Source organism: Emydura macquarii, unplaced genomic scaffold, assembly GCF_026122565.2.
Source record: "Emydura macquarii macquarii isolate MOO-44397 ecotype Brisbane River unplaced genomic scaffold, CSIRO-AGI_Emac_v2 contig_1790, whole genome shotgun sequence".
In the NCBI taxonomy this organism is placed as follows: Eukaryota; Metazoa; Chordata; order Testudines; family Chelidae; genus Emydura; species Emydura macquarii.
The window spans coordinates 3,420,266-3,434,353 of record NW_027131927.1 but is presented as its reverse complement, the minus strand read 5'-3'; the positions used below and the strand labels follow the sequence as shown (position 1 = coordinate 3,434,353).

General features: G+C 46.3%; 1 protein-coding gene across 3 annotated transcripts in view; it reads right to left on the bottom strand.

The window, feature by feature from the left end:
- Positions 1–245: 245 nt before the first annotated feature.
- The window catches only part of ZNF541 (zinc finger protein 541), a 45,801-nt gene continuing 31,958 nt past the window's right edge, over positions 246–14,088 (bottom strand). The window contains exons 14-16 of one of the 3 annotated variants that reach the window (XR_010921479.1): positions 3,313–3,494; positions 2,096–2,250; positions 246–384 (exon numbers count right to left, since the gene is read on the bottom strand). Coding sequence is in view for 1 of the 3 variants with exons in the window: in XM_067556691.1 (XP_067412792.1) it covers positions 2,148–2,250; positions 3,313–3,494 (285 nt within the window). In the remaining 2 variants the exon portion in view is untranslated. Of the gene's footprint in view, positions 385–1,276; positions 2,251–3,312; positions 3,495–14,088 lie in introns of those variants that run through there. The other 2 variants (XM_067556691.1, XR_010921480.1) reach the window with 2 other exon arrangements.

Sequence of the window (14,088 nt, the reverse complement as noted above, 5' to 3'; positions counted from 1 at the left end):
ACAAGTGACTGATATGTCGTGTGGTTCTCACTCCATTCCTCTCCCCTGAGGAAAACTGCATGTGACTAAAAATAAAAGGAAGAAAGGCTGATGTGCTTGCTATATGTTGTTATTTGTGATGGCCAGATTGAAGGAGTGAGGTTTGCATTTGGATCGGAAAGTGGTGAGGTCTGAAGCAGCTGAGTTCCTGTGGCAGCAAATTCCACAGCCGTGCATTAGCCCCGAGAATGTTCTGTCTCCTGCACAAATGAGCTTCATCCTTCCAGTAGACAATTCCAGAGTTCCGAAGGAGCAGAATGGTCAGCTGTACTGACCTATTCTTCAGTTTTAATAGTTTAAGCTGCTAAAAAAAATCCCTTGGTATCACAGCCGATATGAAGATAACTGGAGGAAAAAAACAAAATTCTGCTACGACTGGATCCGTTGCGCAATTAAAAAAAAAAAAAAACCCTGCTCCATAACTTGCAGTTTCCAATGAACTAAAATGCTTAGTTTACTCAAGGGAATGTAAGACCTGCAAATTTGTTATTCCCACAGAGGATGTTGGCTGCATGAAGTCCTTTTGTTTTAATTTAGCATTCACTCTGCCTGAGAGAAGCCAGGCTTTTTATTGAACTCCAAACCATGTTAGTTTGTCCTTTACCCAGCCTCACTCACCTGGCCTGTCACACTGGCCTGTAAAGCACTTTGAGATCCAAGCAGCTACAATAATCTCACTTACCAAATGACTGTATGAAGCTGGCACAGCATATATTTAGACACACAGATTCATAGATTCTAAGACCAGAAGAGGCCATTGTGATCAGCTAGTCTGATCTCCTGCATAACACAGGCCATAGAACTTCCCCAAAATAATTCCTAGAGAAGATCTTTTAGAAAAACATCTAATTTTATTTTTAAAATTGTCAGTGATGGAGAATCCACTATGACCCTTGGTAAATTGTTCCACTGGTTAATTACACTCACTGTTAAAAATTTACACCTTATTTCTAGTCTGAGTTGTCAAGCTTCAACTTTCAGCCATTGGATTGTGTTATGCTTTTCTCTCCTAGATTGAAGAGCCCATTATTAAATATTTGTTCCCCACCTAGGTAATCACAGATTGCAATCAAGTCACCCTGTAATCTTCTCTTTAAGTTAAATGGGACTGATTCTTTCAAGTCTAATGTCAATACAATATGCTCTGTTTTGCTCCACCAAACTTGGTATAACTAGTTTTGCTTTTGTTTTTTGAAATAACCATTAAAAGCAGTATAAGAACTTTTACAACAATAACTCAAGAACCCAATTTAATAAGCTGTGCAGTGAGCACATACAAAAGAACAATACACAGATCATCATAGTACTACATATTAAATCTGAAATGCAGGGCATGACCATTATATTTCAGCAAAAAGGATATTAAATACAATGGCAATTCCTCATTGATTTTCCTATTCTGACCTTTTCTAACAACAGCAACTGAACCCATAAACTGATGATAAGAAACAAGAGCCATCCACATCCAACTTTTATTTTTAAATGGTGGCAAAAAGGCTTTTTTTTTTTTTTTTTTTAAATTAAAATAAAGTAGAAGTGCAGAACCACTTGTATTTGTACAACAGCTATTTTACATTAACAACTATGTATTGTTTTCAACCATGCATAATTGTAATTTAATGCCAGGCATGCATACTTAATTTAACACCCACATCCTTGCTGTGTTAATGTAAGCAAAAAGCATTTAATGCCTTAATGTTTCTTTTCAGTCACACTTGACACCAGGAATGTTATATTGATGCTAACTGCTAAAATCATCTGAATAGGCTTTGGCACCTGACCGTATACAAACAGTTACAACTCTCCTTCCAGAACCTTCACATGGAGGTTCCTTTCTGGCCTCATCAGGTGCTTCTGCATTAAGAAAAATTGTGAGTGTTCTTCTGCAGTGCCAGCAATGATATAAGCTGAAGTGTGGGCTGGGCACACTGTCATGGCAGCTAACCCTGCTCAGAGCTGATCAGCAGCTGATCAGGTGCTGAAAACATTTACATATTTTCCAAGTGTAGACAAGGCTACCACCACTGATACCCTGAAATTGCAGTTTCCCAGTTACCATTGGAGAAGGTCAACGTCTGAGTTTGTTTCTTTCATCTTTGGCTCATTTTTTAGTGTTTTATGGGCCACTTAATCTTTATCAGTGGATCCTTCGACTCCTGCTGGCGGTGGCATTTCATGTGAGCATTCCGACTTTTTATCTTGTCGAATACCCTACAAGTAGACAGAAAACAAGGGTCAGTTGTTAGTTTTCTTAACGAAGCTAAACAGTAATGGGAGTCACGCACAAAACCTTTCTCTAGGTAATAAGCAGAACAGACGTCATTTATTTTTCCCCTTAATTTTTAGGTGTGCAGTGCACATGGAAATGAGGGACCAACATATGGTGATGTAGGTTAGTACTATGGAAGCTTCCCCATGCAGCTTTGCAATTGCACCTCAGTCCTGACCTATAGCATACTTGGTATTCTCCTCCCACAACCAGCTCTGCCAATGCATCTCAGTCCTTAGCTATTATACTTTCTCTTCCCTTCCAGTCCAGTTCCCACATCTCCTAAACAGGACCTACAGGTAATGTTGCATTGTGGTAAATGATGCTTTTGTTTTGTGAAAACAGGCATCAAATTAGACCTACCAGGAAAGGGAAATGATCATGGATGTGTTGGCAACAGCCAAAGGACCTGTTTCATTTTAGTCATATGATTCTCCCACAATATCAATGGCAGCCGTGGAGCTAAGCTCCCGACATCTCTTTGAAAATGTAAGGGTTAGTCTGCAGATGAAACCGGCCATGAATCTACAGCTTTAGGGTTCAATAATTTAAAGGGACACAAGCAACTTTTTTTTTAAAGTTTTTGTCTGAGATCATTTTGCCTTTTAAAGTAGAATAACACTTAACATTACAATATGAAAGAGATTAGAAAAAGAATACATTTTCCTCTATTTTCCCCCTTTTTTTTTACTTTGTGCACAATCAGTTTTATTGTTTCACTTTTGCCAATTTCCCCTTTGTGTGGATCTTTCATGCTGAAATGGGGAAGAAAAAACTATTTTAAACTACTTTTAAAAAGTTATATGTGGTTGTAAAATCACACAAATTGGCAAGGGCACTCAGGGAGAGGTGCACCATGCATTTAACTAATTTTTTAAGAAGTCATTAGATTTTAAAGTAAATGGTGTTCCTTAAATTAAGAATTCTTTATTTATAAATACAAACTGAAATAAGCAGAGATGTAGAAATCACTGAACAAACCAAGATTAATAATAAAGCCATACCTTTCACACTCTTTACATGGAAATGCACCCTGACAGTCTGTGTTCTCAGGTTGGTCTGGAGTTTCCCTCTGACTGCAGGCTGGATTGTATGTCTTGTGTGATGCTTTTTTGTAATTCTCTGACTTTATCTTCATGTCTTGTTTAGGCAGATAACCATGCCTTTTCTTTGGGCTGCATGCAATCTGCAAATCATGAAATACTTGTTAAAATAGCATTCTTTCCCCCTCTTCAGAAAGGTTTGTATTGTTGTGGTTGGACAGTTAAAAGAAACTGAAGTAAAGAAAATTAACTCTAAACTTTTTAAAAACCACATGCGTGTGCCCACACATATGCACACACACACATACTACGATACAGTCCAACCTCTCTCAGGTCCTGATTCAGGAAAGCACTTAAGTGTATACTTAAGACTCACTGAAGTCAACAGGAAAATGTATCCATGCTTACCTGAAAATTTTCTTTCATTGAGTAATAAAATTTCCTTCCATTGAGTAATCTGTTCATTCTAACAGATCCAATACAATCTGAGCTACATGCTACTTGCAGCTTGGGGGCAGAACCAGACCTGTCAATCCCTGGCACCAGGGAAATGCCTCACAAACAGTTGAGACAGCTTCCACAGCCAGGATAATGAAAATCTACTTTCTTAAATTATAGATTGTGTTAAATATATTTTCAGGAAAAATCACAATTTCTCCTACTACTGAGGATGGTAATTTCCACCTAATAATGACAAACCCAAATCACTGAATATCCATTTCCATCTCTATTCTGGACCATCTGCTGTCTCCAGGGTGGCCAGGTCTGTTGACCTTATTATTTGAAGAAAGGAAATTTTCAGGTAACCATGCATAAATTTTCCTATTCTTCTTCATGCTAAGATCCACAGATCTGTTACAATGAATTTTCATAACAGTGTGGATCCAGGATGGGAAGCAGGATCATCCTTGAAATGTGACATCTACTACAAGGTACATTATATATAAATATCTCCTCCATCATCCCCTGGGCATTGAGGTGTGGAGAAGACTTCTGCCAAAAGAAAGGAAATGGCACGAAGTAAGATTGGATGACCCAATATGCAGAACTGGATGAATTAATAGCTATCTCATAGATTTCAGTACAGGAGATAAGATTACTCTGTCCTGAGACTGTTAGTGTCTCTATGGACTTGACTCTAATGCTTAACCGAAGGTAGAATATTTCTTGAATTTACTTAGAGAATGAGTGTTCAAACAGTTGTGAGGACTACTGGTCTGAATTAAAGGTACAATAATGGGTCTGGTTAGAGTAAGCTTCCAACTTCAAATAAAAACTCATCTGACTGGAGAAAATGGACGTCATGAGGCTTACACTAATGGATAGGAAGAATAATGACACCTGCGAAAGGATTATTCCATCTGGGTAGGGCTGTAAGGAACAGAATGAGGTTCCAAGGTTGAGCTTTATGATCTTGCAAGACTGGAATAAGGTTGATGACTGAAGTTAGCATTTAATGTTGGTATTTGTGTAGGAGAGTAAAGAGTTAAAACCTGGACAAATGGTCAGGCCTAAGCTACAGGGAACGGGGTCATGGCATAGGCAAACCTTGTTTCTGCTAATTGGTGTGAATTCTAGTTAGAGTCTGTTATCTCTCTTCTTCTCCTCCCTTCCCAGCCATCTGCACAGGGGATGAGGCTATCACCACTCCTGCACAAGGCCAGGGTGGGAAGAAAGCATTATCTTCCTTCCCCCCCAGCATGCCTTTACTTCGAAGAATGTTAGGGTAAAATTAATAGGTTTTAAGGTGATGTGCCTGCCCTCTGTATGGTAATCCTGTAAACAACAAACAGGGGCGAGTATAATTGTATTCATCATGTAGTTGTTAATATTAATTTTATAGGTGTCAATGTAACCAAATAAGGCTCTATGGGGAGTTGCTGAAAATATATACATTTACGTACTGTTATGGATAAAAGGATTGTAAAATAACCCCCTTGTTGCTCACTCATGGCGTCAAGGTGGAACGAGCAGGAAATAAAGGGTTCCATCTCTCCAATGTGCCCGAGGGACAACCTGTTTGATTATTTCTAACAATTTGTACATAACTTCCTTTTTTTCAGCATGCTGAGAACATTATGCTACAGAGATTTGATCTTTTGCTTGGGCACTCTTATGCATCCACAAGAAATCCCCCCTGGGGTAGGGCTATCCAAGGCTGTGTTTCACTGGTTTAACATGGTAGTTAAACTATGGACTTTCTTCCACCAGTCAGTACACTAAGTTCAATTTGTTAATTTCTCTTTCGGAGTCCAGGAGCACAATAATCAGTTAATCCAAATATTCATTTTTAAACCATGCCTAGAGGAATCAGCACAAACCTACGGCCAGGTCATTTCTGTATTGATCTGCCCTATGGCACTCCATGAAGGAGGAAGCAGTGCTGATTTTATTATTAATTTATTTCCCCTTGAGAGTTTGTCCCCAGAATCCTGCTTCAGAGGAGAAAGTGAAATTGGGCTCAGAGATTGCTTTGAAAATATTCCCAGTGGCTAGCAATCCCTCTGTCCTCAAAGAGGCTGGGTCTATTTGTCTATCCTTCACCACATGGTTTCTCAGGAAGGCACTAACCTGGGGCTCAAGGATGGGCTCCGCAGCAGCCTCTCTCTTTAGCATGGGATCCACATGGGCTAGATAGCTCTCTGTTTCCCCATGCAGGCCTCAGCCTGGGATATGAGATGGGATCCTCCAGGGGCAGGAGGGAGGGAGCACTATATAGCGGGTTAGCAGAGGGAGGGAGCTGGGCCCAAAGGTCTCTTATAAGACTCTCTGCTGTTGGTAGCTTCTTTGCTGTGCCCAGTGCCTTCCATCTGTGACCCATGGCATAGCAAAGGGGGAGAGGGAAGGTGAAGCTGAGCTCTGCAGTCAGAGGCTTGGCTACTGGTTTGGGGTATAGGGATTTAGATATGCTTTTCATCCTTTAGCTTGGGTTCTATCATAGAGATGAGGGACGGAGGGCTGCCTGACCAGGAACCAATTCTTTTCTAATCCTGCCTTCCTCCTTTCCTGCTGCGGGGTGAGGGGTTGAGGGAACCCCACCTGGCCTGGGCTGTGAGGCAACCTGCTCTCTGCCCACAGAGCTGAATGAGCTATTCAGAGAGACGCTTGATAAGTGGAGAAGCAAGAAACACGGACCCTTCCTTTGGCCTCTGGCTTTTCTTGGTCTAGGTCCCTCCCTGAAGCCTCCGGGCACCAACACCTCAGAAGAGGAAGTGAAACTAAGGGGGATGATTTCCCCCAAAATCCAATGCAGCCCTGGGACATGGCTGAGAATTAGATAGACATATTACTGAGCCCAATCGTTGGTCTTAAAATTTGAACTGAAGTTTGAAATTTCCCACAGCAAAGCTGCAGCAGGAAGGGCCAGGGGAGCTGAAGGCCACTGGGGGCAGGGAGGTGTAGAAAAAACAGGAGGGAACTTGAGGACATGGACCATTCCCCTGCCACCAAGGACTGGCAGGCTTGGTTCTGCCACCAAGCTGGAAGCAGACCAAAGTGCTCATTGTAATGGATCGGTGGACCTTAACACCAAGAAGAATGGGTCTGGTTCTTGTTTACATCAAAGGCTCTTCACACTGCTCTAGAACTTTAAAGGGGACATAGTGTAAATGAGAATCAGGTTCAATGGGGCTTAAGCATATTTAAAGTTAAGTTTGTTAAACTCATGTTTAAGTGTTTAACAATGGCAGGAGTGCTGGTGTACTCAAGGCACTGCCAGCCACCGGCATTTTAAGCAGCATGTCATGTAAACCTGCTTTGAGTAGGGTCAGACAACAGTGCCCTATCTACACTAGAGCTCCCATCACTGCTAACACTAGGAGAGCTGACCCTAAGATAGCAGCTGTGGGAAACTGTTCTCAAAAAGCCTAATTCAGAACACCACTAAAATGCCCAGGCTGCCAGAGCGCATCAACTCCAGAAAGAACGGTTACTTACCTCATAACTATTGTTCTTCGAGATGTGTTGCTCATGTCCATTCTGATTTAGGTGTGTGTGTGTGCCACATGCACTGGTGCTGGAAATTTTTCCCCTAGTGGTACCTGTAGGGCCGGCTCTAGTGCCCTTTCCAGTGGTGCGTGTATGCACTTGCATGTATGGCGCTGCTGGCCCCTTCCCTCTCAGTTCCTTCTTGCCGGAACTCCGACAGAGAGGACGGAGGACGGGTTGTGGAATGGACATGAGCAACACATCTCGAAGAACAAGTTATGAGGTAAGTAACCGTTCTTTCTTCTTCGAGTGCTTGCTCATGTCTATTCTGATTTAGGTGACTCACTAGCTGTGCCTCTGGAGGTAGGCAGGAGTTCATGCTGTGAACATTGTAAGACCGCTCTGCCAAATCCTGAATCGTCCCTAGCTTGCTGCATGATGGCATAGTGGGACATGAAGGTATGTATGGACGACCAAGTGGCGAACTGGCAAATATCCTGAATAGGTACATGTGCCAGGAAACCCACTGAAGTTGCCTGAGCCCTCGTGGAATGGGTCAATCAGGATGCTGGAGGCACGACTCCTGCTTGTTCATAACAGGCGCAGATGCAGGCTGTAATCCAGAACAAAATACTCTGCGAGGAGACCGGTTTGCCCTTCATCCTGTCCGCAATCGCCAAGAAGAGTTATGTGGAGCAGCGAAATGGTCTGGTCTTATTGATGTAGAAGGCCAGGGCCCTCCTTACATCAAGTGAATGTAAGTGCCTCTCCTTGTTAGAGCTGTGAGGTTTAGGGCAGAATATCAGCAGGAAGATGTCCTGATTAATGTGAAAGTGGGAAACGACCTTCGGGAGGATCACAGGATGAAGGCGGAGTTGGATCGTGTCCTTAAAGAACACCATATAAAGCAACTCCGAGGTCAAGGCCTTAATTTCCGACACCTTGCGTGCAGAAGTGATTGCTACTAGAAGTGCCACCTTCCAGGACAAGTGTGTGAGTGAGCATGAGGCCAAAGGTTCAAACAGTGCAGCAGTGAGCTGGGATAGAACAAGGTTCAGGTCCCACTGGGGAACCGGCTCTCTAATCTGAGGGAAGAGTCTTTCTAGCCCTTTAAGGAATCTAGTTGTCATGTCAGGGGAGAAAACTGATCTGCCCTGTATTGGTGGGTGGAACGCAGATATTGCCGCCAGGTGAACTTTCACTGACGAATGGGCTAAGCCTTCCTGCTTCAAATGAAGCAAATAGTTTAAGATCATCTGTATAGGAGACTTTGATGGCGATACATTCTTCCTGACCACCCGGCAGGCAAAGCGTTTCCACTTTGCTAGGTACGACACTCTGGTGGAAGGCTTTCTACTTTCTAACAGCACTCTCTGGACCTGGGATGAACAGTGGTGCTCCTCCCTATTCAACCATGCAGCAGCCAGGCCGTCAGATGCAGAGAAGCTAAGTTCGGGTGAAGCAACCAGCCCGTCTTGGAAGATGAGGTCCGGGCGCAGCGGCAGAGACCAAGGACGAGCCACCAATAGATCCAGCAGCATCCTGAACCAGTGCTGGTGACACCACTCCGGGGCCACCAGAGTGACTCGTGCTTTGTCTCTCTTGACTTTCACCAGGACTCTGTGCATGAGAGATATCGGGGGAAATGCATACAGGAGACACCTCAACCATGAGAGTAGGAAAGCATCAGTCAGGGAGCCGCCTTCCAACCCCAGGAGAGAACAGAAGCGGACGCATTTCCTGTTTTCCCCGGTGGCAAACAGGTCCACTCGGGGAGCTCCCCACCTTTGGAAGCTCCTCCTGGTGGAGCGACCACTCGTGGTGAGAGCAAAAGGACCTGCTCAAACGATCTGCTAAGGTGTTCTTCAGCCCCGGCAGATGGACCACTTCGAGGAGGATGTTGTGCTCCACACAGAAGTCCCAGATATGAATGGCCTCTTGACACAGGGCTGGGGATCTCGCTCCCCCTTGCTTGTTGATATAGTACATTGCTGCTATGTTGTCCGTGAGGACCCTCATCACCTTGTTGGATAGATGCAGCAGAAACAACTTGCAGGCTAATCGGATGGCTCTGAGCTCTTTGATGTTTATGTGAGCATTTAACTCCTCCCCAGCCCAGCGACCTTCAGTCTTGAGGGCGCCTAGGTGGGCTCCCCATCCCACATCTGAGGCATCCGAAACCAGAGACAGGGTCAGTCTCGGTGCCACGAAGGAAATTCCAGCTAGCACTTAACGGGAGCTCATCCACCATGATAGTGAGGCAAGTATGTGGGAGGGAATTGTGAGAACCCTGTCCAGGGAGTGTCTTGATGGGGAATATACTGTAGCCAACCACATTTGGAGCGGCCATAGATGCAGCCTTGCGTGACGAACCACTTGGGTACATGCTGCCATATGCCCCAGGAGGCTGAGGCATACCCTTGCTGTGGTAATCAGGTGGCTCTGTAAGCTGGCTATAAGCTCTGTCATGGCCCGGAATCTGGTATTGGGCAACAGTGCTTTGCCCTGTATAGAGTCCAGGACTGCCCCCAGAAACTCTATTCTCTGAACAGGCGTGAGGAATGATTTCTGCTCATTTATTAACAGGTCCAGTAACTGACATGTGTGTCTCAATATTTGCGCATCACGACGGACCTGTTCCCTTGAGCGGCCCCTGATGAACCAATCGTTCAGGTAAGGAAACATCTATACTCCCCTGCACCTGAGGTGGGCCGCTACTACTGCCATACACTTGGTAAAAATGCGAGGGGGCCATAGAAAGGCCAAATGGCATGACCACCAACTGGTAATGCCACGTGCCCATAGTAAACTACGGAAACCTCCTGTGGCCCAGGAAGACAGCGATGTGAAAATAAACATCCTGTAAATCGAGGGCAGTGAACCAGTTGCCTGAATCCAGAGAAGGAATGATGGCCGCTAGGGAGACCACACGAAACTTTGTCTTTTTGAGGGACTTATTTAGTGCTCTCAAGTCCTATATGGATCTCAGGCATCCCTTTGCCTTTGGGATCAGGAAATACCTTGAGTAGAAACCTTTTCCCCTCATATTGAGAGGAACCTACTCCACCGCGCCCAACTGTACAACAGTTTGCACCTCCTGAATGAGGAGTTGCTTGTGAGAGGGGTCCCTGAAGAGGGACAGAGAAGGAGGGCGAGAGGGAGGGATCGAGATGAACTGCAGGGTGTATCCAGTAGCCACCGTATTCAACACCCAACGGTCCGACGTAATGTCCCTCCAGGCAGAGAGAATAGGGGCAAGGCGGGAGGCAAACAGATGAGAGGCTGGATCTCGGGCACGAACTGGTCGGCTGCCCTTGGGCGCACCTTCAAAAGCCTTTCTTCCTACCCGAGGAATGACAGCTCGGGCCTGGCTTTGAAGTAGATGCTGGTGAATTGCCCCGGCAGCATTTATATCCTCTGTTTCTCCTTCTATAGGGCTCTCCTCTGGATTGGCCCCCGAAGCACTGCTGATGCAATGGTCTGAAGTGCCTCCTTGAGGATGAAGGGATGGAAAGGCCCAATGAGCACAACGTGGTCCTGGAGTCCTTCAGACCCTGCAGCCTGGAGTCAGTCTGTCCCACGAATAGAGCAGTGCCATCGAACAGAAGGTCCTGAATGGACTGCTGGACTTTCACTGGGAGGCCAGACAACTGGAGCCATGAGGCCCTTCTCATCGACACCGCCGAGGCCATCATCCATGCAGCATCTGAGTCCACTGCATCCAAGGCTGCCTGTAGGGAAGCTCTGGCCACAGTCTTACCCTCCTCCAGGATGGCCTTAAACTCTTGCTTGGAGGATTGGGGAGGGAGTCGGCAAACTTTTCAAGCGATTGCCATATGTTAAAATGGTACCACCCTAGCAATGCCTGCTGGTTAGACACCCTTAGCTGGAGGCTCGCTGTTGAATAAATTTTACAGCCGAATAAGTCCATTTTCTTTGCCTCCTTGTTCTTTGGCGTGGAGCTCATTTGCCCCACCTGTTGTGCTTGTTCTCCGCTTCTATCACTAATGAGCCCAGAGCTGGGTGCGTATATAGATATTTGAATCCTTTAGCGGGTACATAGTACTTTTTCTCTGCCTGTTTGGATGTGGGGGGCAGAGATGCTGGGGTTTGCCACAAGCCCTTAGCCAGTTTTATTACCCCCTCATGCACCGGGAGGGCCACCCTGGATGGGGCTGCAGATACCAAAGAGCTCATCTACAGGTTCTTTAAGCTCCTCTATCTTGAGGCCCAGGTTGGCTGCTACCCTTTTCAGTAGGTCTTGATGGGACCGATAATCGTCCAGAGGGACAGTGTGCGAGGGGCCTGCTACTGCCTCATCCGGGAACAACGAGGAGGAGGCCAGCAGTGGAGGGGCTGTGGGCGCCTCTTCCCAAGTCGGGATGATTACTGATGGATGGCCTGACAGTGACTCCTCATGCTCTGAGTCGACGTCCAAGGCCGGTGCTGTAGGGTGGTCTTTCAAAGACTGTGGCACTGATGCTCCCACAGAGGAGAGTGGATAAGGCACCGCGGAATGGGGGAACCCCCAAGAGTTCCAGTACTGCCAGGGTCCAGCCCAGTGCCCTTGTGGCCATCCTCCCATCTGAGGCAGCATGGGGAAATCCGCGGAGGCTTCGTAGCCTGCACCTTAGAGGGGGCTATAACCTCCTCCCCTGAGTAAAAGGAAGAGTACCCTGGTGACCACGGGCGTGTCGGTCTTGCCTCCGTGTCCCTGTATCGGAGGTCTGGTGCCGGGGAGTGGTGTGCGGAGCCAAAGCATTGGTCATGTCTTGACCACGTCTTGTCCTTTGGTTTCCTGTATGGACTTTCGCAGTGCCATGGCTCCAGTGCCCTGCTGCGCGCTGGCAAGTCATGATGCTGCAGGCTCGGTAAACTCCGGGACGCCGAAGAACAACGTCCCCACTCTGCGGATCGGTGCCGATGTCTGGGGGCCAGTGCCTCGCACTTGACGACCACTGGTCTGAACCCAATGTGTCTCGACACAGTTCCTGCGACTGGTGCCGAGAACCTGAAGAACACCTTGAGACCGGCGAATGGCAACTAGTGGGCAAGGGACGAGGCTGTTGCACCGGTGTTGGTATCCTCTTCAACAAACCCCCAGCCAGGGACTCCGCCCCTCGGTGTGCAGGCCTACCCTCCTGGGGCATAGGCAGCACCAGCATGGACAGCAGGTTCTTCATCGCCTGGAATGCTTCAGGCATGGATGGGACCAAGAGGTGGTGTGGGCCCCTGCCGCTCCCTGGAGCCGGCAGCGGCGCGGGTACCAGACTCGACACCCATCCAGGCAGAGACCCCTTCCGAGCTCACTCCAGCTTCCCTGGAGTTTTCTTAGTCAGCTTCGGTGCCGGTGAGCACTCCCTCTCCGAATGTGCCTTCTTCTGGCGCTTCCTCGGCACCAGGGATGTGGAACGGTGCCGGGTCGACTCCGACACCAGAGGGGCACTTTTTAACGATGCCGCAGTACTCTGTCCCCGAGTCCGACCTTAGCTCCAATGCCAGTCTGAGTGCCGCCTCCATCAGAAGGGCCTTAAGTCTTATGTCCCGGTCCTTCTTAGTTCTTGGGCGAAAACTCTTGCAGATCTTGCACTTTGTGGAGAGGTGTGCTTCCCCTAAGCACCTTAAACAGCTCTGATGTGGGTCGCTCAGTGGCATAGGCTTCTTGCAAGAAGCGCAGGGCTTAAACCCCTGGGAACTTACTAACTACGACTTAGATAACTATTAACTAACTAACAAACAAACTACTATTTTTTAGAACTATATACACTAGCAAGAGCTAGAAAACAGTGAAAGAACCACTGGGAACATGAAGGCTTGCAAGAGCAAGAGTGTTGTTTCAGCACTGTCATGCACAGTAAGAAGGAACTGGGAGTAAGGGGGCTGGCAGCGCCATATATGCGAGTGCATACGTGCACTGCTGCAGAGGGCACTAGAGCCAGCCCTACCGATACCACTAGAGGAAAAATTTCCAGCACCAGTGCATGTGGCACGCACAGACACCTACATCAGAATGGTCATGAGCAAGCACTCAAAGAAGAACAATACTATCCTGATCCTGAACAACAATTTAAAGGCCAGGTCCTGCAAGGTTTTGAGTGTCTCCTGCCAGGTTTAAAGAATACTTAATTCACACTGAAATCCACAGGAGGTGAAGGGGGCTCAGCATGGTTGTTGGACTGGACCCTATACCATTAAAATTTCCCACCATTCAGTATCTTGGTGAAACCCTGTTTATCCAATGTGTCTCAGGGATATCAAAAACATTTGGATAAAAAAGATAGCATGCCAAAGGAATGTAACCATGATTTGAATAAGGGAATTTTTTATTAGTTTGATATGATTCTCTCTCTCTCACACACACACTTCCCCCTCTCCCAAAATGCACTGATGTTAAAGGGGGTCTTTTCATTAAGTTCAAATGGCTCTGGATCAGGCCCATTACCCTGACCAACTATCATGGTGATAGGTTAAGGATGGTGGGCACAATTCTCTGCTGGTGCATACCAGCAGTGCTCCATTGAGTTCAATGGAACTGTGCAAATCTACACCAGCAGAGAATGTGACTCCGAGTCTTCTGTTGCCTTCTTCAACAGGAGAAAGGAGCCATTTCTGTATTTAATATTTAGAGTTTTAGGATTCTGTGGGCTACATCTGACCCTCCAGATTAGCATAATCATTTGCTTGGAGTGAAGATACTATAGTCTAGCCATTCCCACTGACTCTTTTTTTCTGCTGCTGTCTTGCTTCTAGGGCTGATATTCATAAAGCATTGATACCAGTGCTGAAAGCATAAATTCCATCTTAACTCCA